Here is a 12,587-nt window from a genome sequence, read left to right on the forward strand (position 1 = left end):
GTAGAGTCAGGGGTTGGCTTCCCCTTCCTTCCTGATGTCAAGATATGGAGAATATTTGAGAATGAGCTACCTCATTTTTAGAGAGCATTTCATAAGAAATGTGAGTATATAAGTATGCAAAATACAATGGGGATTTTAAAATATGCACATTAGAAAGACACAAAGTTATGGAAAGTATAGACCCAGAGGAGAGAAAATATCTGAGAGAGGTGGATGGTTGGCCAAATTAGAGTAAGGAAAGGGCAATGGCACTTAGGCAGGAACTATGGTAAGGAGCTATAGTCATAGTTCAGGAACATAGTCAGAGATAGAATATGGCAGACATCTGTTGAAAGATAAAATTAACTACTTTTATATCTCAATATGAACTTTCGTAACCAGCAGGACAAACATGTTGAGTTTCTACCCTCAGTTTACCCCTAAATTTGGGGCTTTCATGTTGATAACCTGCTTATGGATCTCAGTAACAATGGAGGCAAGACTACTCTAGTGTCCTATTTTTGTACATACGTATGTGTGCATTTAAAGTTTTAATTAACAGATCTAGTGATTTTAAGTCACAGGGAGCTAATTTCCATTTTCTGGAAGGAAATGTTGAAAATAATAGTAGATTCACTATGAACTATTATTGGTTTATAGTCCTGGAACTTAGATAATCAGCCCTGAGATCTTAAGGTAGCTACTCATTCTCATTATGTCACCCTGCTTATTGAACTTCTATGCAGAGCACATCCTGAGAAACGCTGGGCTGGAAGAAGCACAAGCTGGAATCAAGATTGCCGGGAGAAATACCAATAACCTCAGATATGCAGATGACACCACCCTTATGGCAGAAAGTGAAGAGGAACTAAAAATCCTCTTCATGAAAGTAAAAGTGGAGAGTGAAAAGTTGGCTTAAGACTCAACATTCAGAAAACTAAGATCATGGCATGTGGTCCCATTACTTCATGGCAAATAGATGGGGAAACAATGGAAACAGTGACAGACTTTATTATTTAGGGGCTCCAAAATCACTGCAGATGGTGACTGCAACCATGAAATTAAAAGACGCTAGCTCCTTGGAAGGAAAGTTATGACCAACCTAGACAACATATTAAAAAGCAGAGACATTACTTTGTTAACAAAGGTCCATCTAGTCAAAGCTTTAGTTTTTCCAGTGGTCATGTATGGATGTGAGAGTTGGACTATAAAGATGCTTTTGAACTGTGGTGTTGGAGAAGACTCTTGAGAGTCCCTTGCACTGCATGAGATCTAACCAGTCCATCCTAAAGGGAATCAGTCCTGAATATTCATTAGAAGGACTGATGCTGAAGCTGAAACTCCAATATTTTGGCCACCTGATGGGAAGAAATGACTCATCTGAAAAGACCCGATGCTGGGAAAGATTGAAGGTGGGAGGAGAAGGGGACGATAGAGGATGAGATGGTTGGATGGCATCACCGACTCAATGGACATGTTTGTGATGGACAGGGAGGCCTGGTGTGCTGCAGTCCATGGGTCGCAAAGAGTTGGACATGGCTGAGTGACTGAACTGAACTGATACAACATATATATAATATAATAATCACATATATATATCACATATATGACATGCACACATGTATACACATATAAACATGTGTATATAAATACATTTATAGAAAAATAACTAAGTAAATAAATGATGCAAAAGCACTGGGCTCATCTGTGGTCAGATTATTCCACCCAACTCCAAAATTTCATGTGGAGTTCATGTGAGTGGTAGGGAGAAGAAAAAGCTGGTCTAAGAAAGAAGCCAAGCTTTGGACCCTCAATTCTCCTTTTGCAATGATAGCCATTATTTAACTATTGTGTTCCTGTGTAAATTTTGTTTTAGAAAGAAAAAAGAAATAGTTCAATTACTTTTAAAAAGTATCTCAGAAAATCACTGAACTTGACATTTTTTGACTGATCATTGTATTGTTTCATGGTCCCAGTATTCTATTTGTGACACATAGCTACAAAATATACTTTTTCAATTATAGTAGCCATTTCTTGAGATTTTTCTTTATACTGGGAGGTCAAAAAAGTTGACAACAATGACATTTCACTACTTAGGCACTGACATTTATAGTGTTGATGCATATTGGCAAACTACACCATAGATTCTCAGCAATTTCCAAATCAGTGATTTTCTTGAATGAAATTTAGAATCAAAGTTTGTTGTAATTGATGTTCCATTTTGCATTTTTATTCAATTTTTATTGTTTCCTTCAAAAGATGTTCCTTACATTTCTGAAAAATAAAAGCTCTATGTGCAATCTCACCTATAAGCTTAAAGTGAGAATATTATTCCCAATAAGGAGTTAAATATGAAAATAAATTGTTTCCATTCTAATAATTTAATCTGATTTTTAACATCACAAATAAAATCTATGTTTAAAAATTAGCTTTTTCAACATAATCAAATGACATAAAGAAATTCAAACATGTGTACAGAATTAGAAAACCAGTAATAATACTCAAATGAATTAAATCACTGTTTAAATCTAATTCAGACTCCTCTTAACTTCTGCAGGCTTAAGCAAAGCATTTCTAACTTTTTAGAAATTTGAATCTGGAATCAAAAGTCCACCCCACTGTAATTACAGCTCTAGGCCAGTTAGTACCCAAGGCCCTTAAATATCATTGCACTTAATGAATTACTGTAGTGAATCGTGTTGAAAAAGTTCTCTGAAGAGTTTTCTATTTCTTTTTCCAACAAAAACAGGAATATTTTTTTTTTAAAGAAGATCATATATCAATGTTTGCTAACAGAAAATCAGGAGGAATGGCTTTCCTTTCCCTAAATTGAGCCCTTTACACTGAGACAAGTATCTGAGTTTTTTCTGCTTTTTAACTGAATCCTTATTAACCATCACTCATACAGTCAGAGGGTACATTGTTATTTTCTCAAAAAGGATACATCTACAAATCACCAGGATATAACTTTTGAAGACCACATATGGACATGTTTTGCATTGAAAGTATAAAATTAACACACCCCCACACCCCACCCCCATATTAGGAAGATCTAGGGGATGAAATGGAAATCTATTCCAGTATTCTTGCCTGGAAAATCCTATGGAGAGAGGAGCCTGGAGGGCTAGAGTCCATGGGGTTTCAAGAAACAGACATGACTGAGTGACTAAACAACAACAACAAAAACTTAATATGAAGAGGAATACATAAAACAGCCTGAGGAAAAGGAATAAAAATGATCTGACCAAAGAGATAAATTAACTTTTGTACACAGTAAGCTTCTAACAGCCTATACCGTGCAGAGAAAGAAAAAAGGAGATTTCATTAAATGTTCAACCATAAAACTAGTAGAAGGAAAAGTCTTGGACAAATATAAGAAATAAAACTATATGCTAGAAAATATTTCACAAGTATTCATATGAAACATATTGTTTGAAAACCAAAGTTAGGTTGATGATCCCTGGCAATATATTTCTCAATCAAAGAAAACACTTGCAAAACATGGACATATTTATATAGATTCATTATGGACACAGGACTTAAAATTTCATTTTCAAGTTTTCCTACATATTAAAAAAAATCACTGTTATGAAATTAGCAGCTCCAGCATATATACTATCTTTTAGTGGGCATTAATGGAGACCCTGATCAGGAGTGCTTTCATTATTACTTCCCTTTCCATATCCTTATTTTGAACACAATCCATCTGGATACATGCATGCTGTTCTCAGTTGCTCAGCTATATCTGACTCTTTGTGACCCCATGGACTGTAGTCTGCCAGGCTTGTCTGTCCATGGGATTTTCCAAGCAAGAATACTGGACTGGGTTGCCATTACCTCCTGTAGGGGATCTTCAAGATTCAGACAGACCTGTGTCTCTTATGTCTCCTGCATTGGTAGGTAGATTCGTTACTACTGTGCCACCTAGGAAACCCATCCTAATTCAGTTCAGTTCAATTCAGTTCAGTCGCTCAGTCGTATCCGACTCCTTGCGACCCCATGAATCGCAGCATGCCAGGCCTCCCTGTTCATCACCATCTCCAGGAATTCACTCAGACTCACGTCCATCGAGTCAGTGATGCCATCCAGCCATCTCATCCTCGGTCATCCCCTTCTCCTCCTGCCCCCAATCCCTCCCAGCATCAGAGTTTTTTCCAATGAGTCAACTCTTCGCATGAGGTGGCCAAAGTACTGGAGTTTCAGCTTTAGCATCATTCCTTCCAAAGAAATCCCAGGGTTGATCTCCTTCAGAATGGACTGGTTGGATCTCCTTGCCGTCCAAGGGACTCTCAAGAGTCTTCTCCAACACCACAGTTCAAAAGCATCAATTCTTCAGCGCTCAGCCTTCTTCACAGTCCAACTCTCACATCCATACATGACCACTGGAAAAACCATAGCCTTGACTAGACGGACCTTAGTCGGCAAAGTAATGTCTCTGCTTTTGAATATGCTGTCTAGGTTGGTCATAACTTTACTTAACCCATCCTAACTTGAACAAAATCCATCTGGATATGTAAGGTTCCCTAAAGGAATGCCAAACATACTCTAATCACGTTTCTACTTATAGCATCAAGTTCTCTTGTACATGAAATGGATCTCGACTTTCTTAAAAGATTTGTCCTTCAAAGTGCTTAACTTTTATTTTCTATCTCCTCATTCCATTCTTCAGATGAATAAAAGAACCATTATTTCATTGCAAGTAGTGATTACTATTAAGGAAAAATCCTCCCTTTCACTCTGCTATACCTTTGGTTTAGAAGGAAAAACATTTGTTAAGGCTTATGTTATCATACTCATACATTTGTTCATTTTGGGTTGGGAGAGAAATATCTAAAACCCACATAAGTGTGTAATTCCACATATATTTTTATCTCAAAGATATCCTTACCTCTCTAAACACTGTGTCATGTAGAGTACAATGAAAGGGCACCACTTTCTTGGGGAGACATGTAGGAAGTCTTTCATACATGTAGACACAAAACATGAGCATCTGGATTGGATTGGGATCGCAGATGTCAGTAGCCTAGTTCCAAAGAAGAGAATTATAAATTACAAGATATACAAATAAAATATATTAAAAGAGCTAAAGCCCAGTACATCAACCGCTTATTACTTAAAACATTTTAAAATGCTATTGATTGACACTGACACTGAAATGTTGCTATGAGCAAACAAAATATTGCTGTGAATCAGAATAGCTTGACCTATGTGTTAGAGGATGAATCAGATGTATCATAAATATATGAATGACCTCACAGCCTCAAAGACCCCATAAAAGCTAGTCAGAGGTCAGAAGAATACTATGCACTAGAAATACGGACCAATGTGATTACAATATCATCCCTGACTTAAAGCATATAATGCAGTAAAAGATAATAGAAGTAGACAAACTACTGAAGTAAAAGATGGCATGAAGTGTTTTAAACAAAAGCCCAAAGGAAGAGGTAACACATGAGATGGCCTTGAAGAATACTTGAAGGGTTTTAAATAGGTTGGTGTCTGGAGTGAGGAAAAGGTATGTCCTATCAGAAAAGTAAAGAAATCTCAGGCAAGGATATAGGGAGTATAGTATTCAACTGGGAAAGAAAAAGTACAATTTGAATCACACATAAGATCAGAAGGGACAAGTGGTAGAAGAAAAGACAAAGGAGGGCAACAGTCACATAGAAGAGGGTGTGGATACCAGGAAGAGGGACTTGATTTCGGAACAAGAAATAACACAAGAGCAACAATTCATGCAGATCAGGTGGGTCGGGGGGAGGTGGTTGGAGAAGTATTTATCCTAGAACAAATCACAGTATGGCAGAAAATGCAATTACACTGATAAACGAGATAAATTAGTGATGGTTGTTGGCAGATATCTGAGATAAAATCCAGAATTATAGAGGAATAACAGCAGGGACAATCAACATAGCGAAAATGTCAAGTCAGGAGCAGAGGAAGAAGGACTATTTCTATCAGTATATGTTGTGTCTATGATCTCCTAGAAAAAGGCAGAGGTAGTGGGGAAGAATTATTCATAGCAATAAAGTACTGGGATTGGTCTGAGGCAAAGACTCAAAGACATATAAAACACCACTGACACACAAGCATCTCCGTCATTGTCAGTCAACAGGGACCTCTCTGCACTTTCACTGGAAATTTACTGCGATTTAATAGTGCACATTCAAGTTAGCAACTGAAAACGATCTGGGCCTGGCCTGGAAATGCAAACAGTGCCAGAACTCAGGATACCAATGGTTATCTGGAACTAAAGCACCCGACTCTGAAGTCTGGCAGCAGTTATAAGAAACTACTGAGTCCCCGTTGATCATCTGCTAGTACACATTCCCAAATATAGTCTTTCCTTTCTTTGCAAGAACAGAAAGGTTTATTCTTTCTTGTTTTGTCAATAAGCAGTAAGGCTAACCAATAAAGGTACCTGGGAAGGGGATTATTAGGGGCAAAAAGTGGAAGAAGTAGCCAGTCTTGGCAGAGTAGAAAGCTGCTGGTGAGGAAAACTGAGACATATATCAGGACCCCAAAGTTTCTCATCAGTATTGTGAGATCTCACATGTCTTCACTGAAGACAATGTTAGTCAACATATACAGGATCATCATTCAACATAAGAACAAACTAAAAAATGGAATACAGAGTTTAATTTCCACAAAGTGAAGGATATAGCCCTGCATGATGGGCCAGCCTCTGGATGTGATCCAAAGAGAGCTCTCTATGGTGATGGGAAATGTATTCATTGGGGAAAGGGTAGAACTAGTGGCAGGATACTCTGGGCCCCAAGTCTGAGGTATATAAAACTCCTTTGAACACTATTTTAGTTACTACAGCATAAAATATACAGGTAGCAATATAAAACTATTCCAAAAGTCCATCTTTGAAAAATATGTAATAAGGCAGTATTTTGGAAATGAAAAAAAATGTTTATCTTAATTGAAAAAATTTGATAATTAGAGTATTAGAGTGAAAAACAAGAGAAAAGATCACTCTTAGCTTTATGATAAAGTTTAATGAAAATTATCTAAAGAAATTGCATTTTAGTCAATTCTAGGCTTAAAAAGCCAAATGTCAAAATAAGTTATGTTTGTTTAAAACAAGATTTTCATGTGAAATATATTTCAAAGATACAATCATTACTTTCTCTACACAGTCGTAACCTAGGAGAACTTTACTTATATTTATCCATTTTTCTCCTGATAATATTTTCCTACTGAACTAACAAAAGACAGGGAATTTTTGTAATGCCATAACAGAGGAAAATGGTGTAGTAAAAATCTAGTAAACTAAACTCACATCCTGCTACCACAAAGTACCATGATCTTTACCAAATCAATTTGTTTCCCTAGGTCTCAGTGTCTGCGTCAGTAACAAGAAGAGATGAGATGGTCCTGGAGCTTCAGGGTGGGTTTAATTTGCTATGACGTCAAGATATTCCAGCTTCCAAACTAGATACCAATCAAAACTAGTAGTACCCAAAGACATAACATAATCTGACACAGAACACTACTGACTGCCTTCCCAACAGCATTTTTTTTCCTTCCTACCAAGAATCCCAATTTTTGTGACTCTTCCATTACTTTTATCAAACACTGGTTTAACTATAAGCATGAGATGCAGTTATGGTCAATAATATGCAATGGGATGTATACTGTGGGACCATTGGGAAAGTTTACCTAAAGGAAAATAAGAAGCACAAGAAGTGTTACTATTTAACCAGACCCAAGAATAGCTCTATAATGGTGTTATGTAAGAATTTCAGTAGGAACTTTGTAGTTATTAGTGCACATGCTTAAAACAAAACCAATAGGCTAAGAAGAACTGAGCAAAAATGAATCTTTGATAATTTTGTTGATGAAATGAATAAATATCCCTATAATATTTTACTGCCTGATTCATCTTATATAAAATATAGAATATATTTTTAAAATTCTTTTATTCATGAATTGTTATTAAGACTGAAAGCATCCAAGTTGACATAAAGAAAAAAAATTTCAGAGAAGTTAGATATCTATTCACCCTTAGCTTCCATCATTACTCAGTGAATTATATGTAGTAGAATCTAAGTATTAGCTATACCTATCTATCTATCTATATATAAATATCTCCATGTCTCTACATGAGGGAATAAAAATACATTCTATGCCGAGTTCAAATAAATTGCACAATAGCTTTGCTTTAAAAGGGAGGATGTGTAATAATAGTTACATTCCAGGTGCTAGGATTCCACATGATATAACATTGGCACAGAAACTTATTGAACTGACTCAACAGTTGCAAGGAACGACATAATAAATAGAAAACTCAAACATTAATAAATAAGTCCAGTGGTAACTTTCACAGTATTCAAATGTGGACCAGTACTAATCATTAGTATTAATTCACAATGGTTAATTTAAGGGTGATATATTTTTGAACTTTGACACTTAATGCAGTGGGTAAATTCGGGCTGATAAAAAGTTAGGGAATTGGAACTGACTGGTAAAATCTTGGTAATTATCAGCTAAGTTAATTGTTAATTTCTTCGTTCATCAAATCTTAGACATCTTCTCTACATTTTTATGTAGTAGATACTCAAATCTTAGGATCTATTTTTTGCTACACAATAAAATAAACATTTTGAGTCAATTTATCTGAGGAAGTCAAAGAGCAAAGGAGAGAATCACAATGCAAGGTGAATTATATTTTCTAAACAAAGACATTTTAAGTTTCCTATAAACCCTTATCAAATTCTCAAAGGTCACCTTAAACACCAAATGCCCCATACAACTCTTGCTGGTTCCCTTTTCAGAATGATTTCTTTCCCCTTTGGTTCCCACAGTACACAGTTCTATGTTTTCCTGGCATGCACTGGCTGCTTTGTACTGGATCTTTTCATATACAAGTCACTATTAGTCATTAACATATTTGAAGGCATGAGTGTGGTTTTACCACATCTGTATCAGTTGCAAGGTCTATCCAGCATATTTTATGGAGGAGATTCAATCAGTCAAACTGACAGGAACTGTAATATTTTTATTTTTTCACACTAAATCATTTAATTAGAGTTTATCCTTAAAAGTCTTATAAAAGAACTCTCTTGACCAAAATGCCTGATTGCAGTATCTCCTTATAGCTCTACCAATATAAAAGATAAGTGTCAGACCTGGTACAAAGGGATTTTAACATGTAAATGACTTTAATACAAAGAAAAAGCAAGCCATTATGAAGCATCATTTCTTTGGCAGGTGCAAGGAAGCACTTTGTACCAATCCAAGTGTGAGCACTGGTCTCATCAATCTCTCTGAGTCACAGAATGGAAAACTCAGAGTTTGTTGTAATGGTCCTTTTGTGTCCTTTTGTGGATGGTCACCAGGTCTGGAAAACCTCATAATGTCTCCTCTATAAGTTTATTATTTTAAGCCCCCATTAAAATGAACTGAGTAGAGAAAATATTTTTCTACTTGACCAAGTTAAATGGCATTTTTTTGGTTTTGTATTCCCTGTCTCCAGTCCCTTTCCTTTCAGTTCATCCTCACCATTGTTGTAAGAGTAATCACATTTATTCCCATGACACCAACACAGTAAACTCCTAAATTGTTATGCTGATATCCAAGATCCCAATATACGCCTATATCTATTTTTTCAATCCCAAACTTCAACTAAGTCAGACTATTCACATAATTTCCTTAATGTATGCCATCTGTCTACATTCTATAGTCTGCTTATGCCTCTGAATAAACACCTTTCTCTCTTACCACTACCAACCCAAATCCATTCAAGACCCAAAATAAGTCTTGCCTTCTTCACAGTCTTTGGTGGATTAATCTGGATCACACTGATCTCTTCTTTTATCTGAATTCTTATTCTATTATTTTCCTACATTGTCAATTAAATTAGTGGAATGTCATTTATTATCGAACTTGCATATATCTTGTCAATTCAATGAGTTTGTATATTCTTAGAAGTCATGAATCATTTATTATACTGCTTCATTACTCTGAAGTAACAAAGGGCTCAGAAAATGATAAGCAGATAATGTTTTTTATTGTCACTATAGAGAACAATGAGAAAGGCCAGATGGAATTACAACTTGGAGGTCTAAACATAATAAAAAGCTAAATTGACACTGACTTCTACATTAATATTTATTTTAAGACTAAGGTGAAAATTTTTCTTTATGCTACTAGATAGGAAAACAATATAACATCTATATTCATATTCAAATAATCTGTTCTTTAGTTCTTAGGGCTCAGATAATATTAAGAAAGTACTGCTGTGAGTTGAAAACTAGAACTACTTACTTATTATGCAGTTAGATATACATAATTATACCCATTAAAAAATATCCAGTAGATTTCTATGAAGTCATAGTTCAATTTTCACATTTTAGCAATATTCCATGAAAAGACTGTTTCAATTTAGGTTTAAAATATTTGAACAAAGGAATATTATAAAGGAGTCAATTAACAGTTTTCCTAAGAGATGTAAAATGGCCAACAGGTATGTAAAAACCTGTTTAACATCACTAACTACTAGGGAAATGTAAATCAAAATCACAAGGAGACATCACCTCACACCTGTTAGAATGGCTATTATTGAAAAGACAAGAGATGTCAAAGGTTGGTAAGGGTGTAGAGAAAATGGATCACATGCACACTGTTGGTGGGAATGCGAACTGGTGCAGCCACTATGGAAAATAGTATGCTGGTTCCCCCAAAAATTAAAAATAGAACTACTACATAGTCTGGAAATCCCACTTCTGGGTATATATCCAAAGGAAATAAAATCAGTTACATCACAGCTATCTCTAATTCTACATTCAATTGCACTATTATTCACAAAGGCCAAAAAATAGGATCAACATAAGTATCTGGTGACGGATGAATGGATAAAGAAAGTGTGGTATATTCTTACAATGGAATAGTATTTACTCATAAAAAAGAAGGCAATCCTGCCACTTGTGACAAAATGAATGAACCTGGAGGACATTATGATACCTGAAGCAACCCAGACACAGAAAGATAAATATTGTATGATTTCAACTATATGTGGAATTAAAAAAGGCATACTCAAAGAACCAGAGAGTTAAATGGTAGTAGCCAGGGGATGGAGACTGGGGAAATGGGGAGATGCTAGTCAAAGGGTACAAATCATTATTTAAAGGATGACTGAGTTCTGGGGATGTAATGTAAAGTATGGTCATTATAGTTAGTGATATATTGGACTGTGTACTTGAAATTTGCTAAAAGAGTAGATCTTAAGCATTCTCATCACAAAAAACAGGTAACTATGCCTGGTGGGCTACAGTCTATAGGGTTGCAAAGAGTTAGACACAACTGAAGCAATTTAGCACACAACACGTGTAAGGTGGTTGATATTGATGTGTTAACTTGATCATAATAATCATTTCACATTGTAAACATATATTAAATTATCATCTTGTACAACCTAAAAAATCACATTGTACAAGCTAAGTATACACAGATTTTATTTGCCAATAATACCTTAAAAATTGGAAAAAATAAGGAATTAATAAAATATTTATAGAATATGTGATTTTAAGGCACCCACCTGTATGTCCATGTCAAAGCCAATTTCACGAAGAACATTCACAACAATCAGGCAATTGTGCAGATACTGTTCAGAACTTTTTGGCTGTGTGTACATGTTTATGAAATGAGACTCAATCTGGAAAAGATAACAATCAAATCTTTAATAGAATAAAAATAACGACTTTTTAACTGTTCTCTGTAGTTCAGTAAACAATCATTTCAATACTAACATTTATCAATAAATTAGTATAATCAAAATAAAAGAATAAATAAAAAGGGAATGCTAGCCATTCAGGTGTAGGTTCAGTTCAGTTCAGTTCAGTCGCTCAGTCGTGTCCAACTCTTTGTGACCCCATGGACTGCAGCATGCCAGGCCTCCCTGTCCATCACCAACTCCTGGAGTTTACTCAAACTCATGTCCATTGAGTTGGTGATGCCATCAAACCGTCTCATCCTCTGTCTTCCCCTTCTCCTCCCACCTTCAATCTTTCCCAGCATCAGGATCTTTTCAAATGAGTCAGTTCTTCACATCAGGTGGCCAAAGTATTGTATGATTTAAAATTAAAACATTTAACAGAATCAGTTTGCAGAAAATATTTCAAATTTTAATTTCTAAGTTCTTTAAGTAAAAGAAGACCACTCTGCATAAAAGGACTCTTACCAAAAATGGGCAATAGGCTCCCAACACTGTTGCAAAAACAAGGCCGTCTAAAAGGTCTTTGTCAAAATTTACTATCCATCTCTCAGGGGGAATAACACCTGTTCCAAAAAAGAGAGAGAGTAAATATAATGACAGTTTTACTTTTTAAAAAATACCTCTTATGGAAATTTGAGCAAGAGTCAAAGAAAGGTTTGCCTTTGCTTAGAAAAGAAAAAGCATCATATTTCGGAAAAAGAAAAAAAAAACAACAACTAAACCTCAGAAGCTTAGTAATATGAAATTTATCTATAAGGTATTTATCTATAAGGTATTACGGGCAACTGCAGACTGTCCTTTATTTCCACTGGAATCACTTTGAATAATGTACTACTATGAAGTAATGGAAGAAAAATCTGACATTTCAAAATTACCCATTCTGTTG

The 12,587-nt window shown here is 35.5% G+C and overlaps 1 protein-coding gene across 1 annotated transcript in view; it reads right to left on the reverse strand.

The window, feature by feature from the left end:
• The window catches only part of CFAP47 (cilia and flagella associated protein 47), a 507,416-nt gene that overhangs the window by 274,224 nt on the left and 220,605 nt on the right, over positions 1 to 12,587 (reverse strand). The window contains exons 34-36 of the mRNA XM_040265344.1: positions 12,167 to 12,264; positions 11,525 to 11,641; positions 4,868 to 5,002 (exon numbers count right to left, since the gene is read on the reverse strand). Of these exons, the coding sequence (XP_040121278.1) occupies positions 4,868 to 5,002; positions 11,525 to 11,641; positions 12,167 to 12,264 (350 nt within the window). The remainder of the gene's footprint in view (positions 1 to 4,867; positions 5,003 to 11,524; positions 11,642 to 12,166; positions 12,265 to 12,587) is intronic.

This window comes from Oryx dammah, unplaced genomic scaffold, assembly GCF_014754425.2.
Source record: "Oryx dammah isolate SB20612 unplaced genomic scaffold, SCBI_Odam_1.1 HiC_scaffold_23, whole genome shotgun sequence".
In the NCBI taxonomy this organism is placed as follows: domain Eukaryota; kingdom Metazoa; phylum Chordata; class Mammalia; order Artiodactyla; family Bovidae; genus Oryx; species Oryx dammah.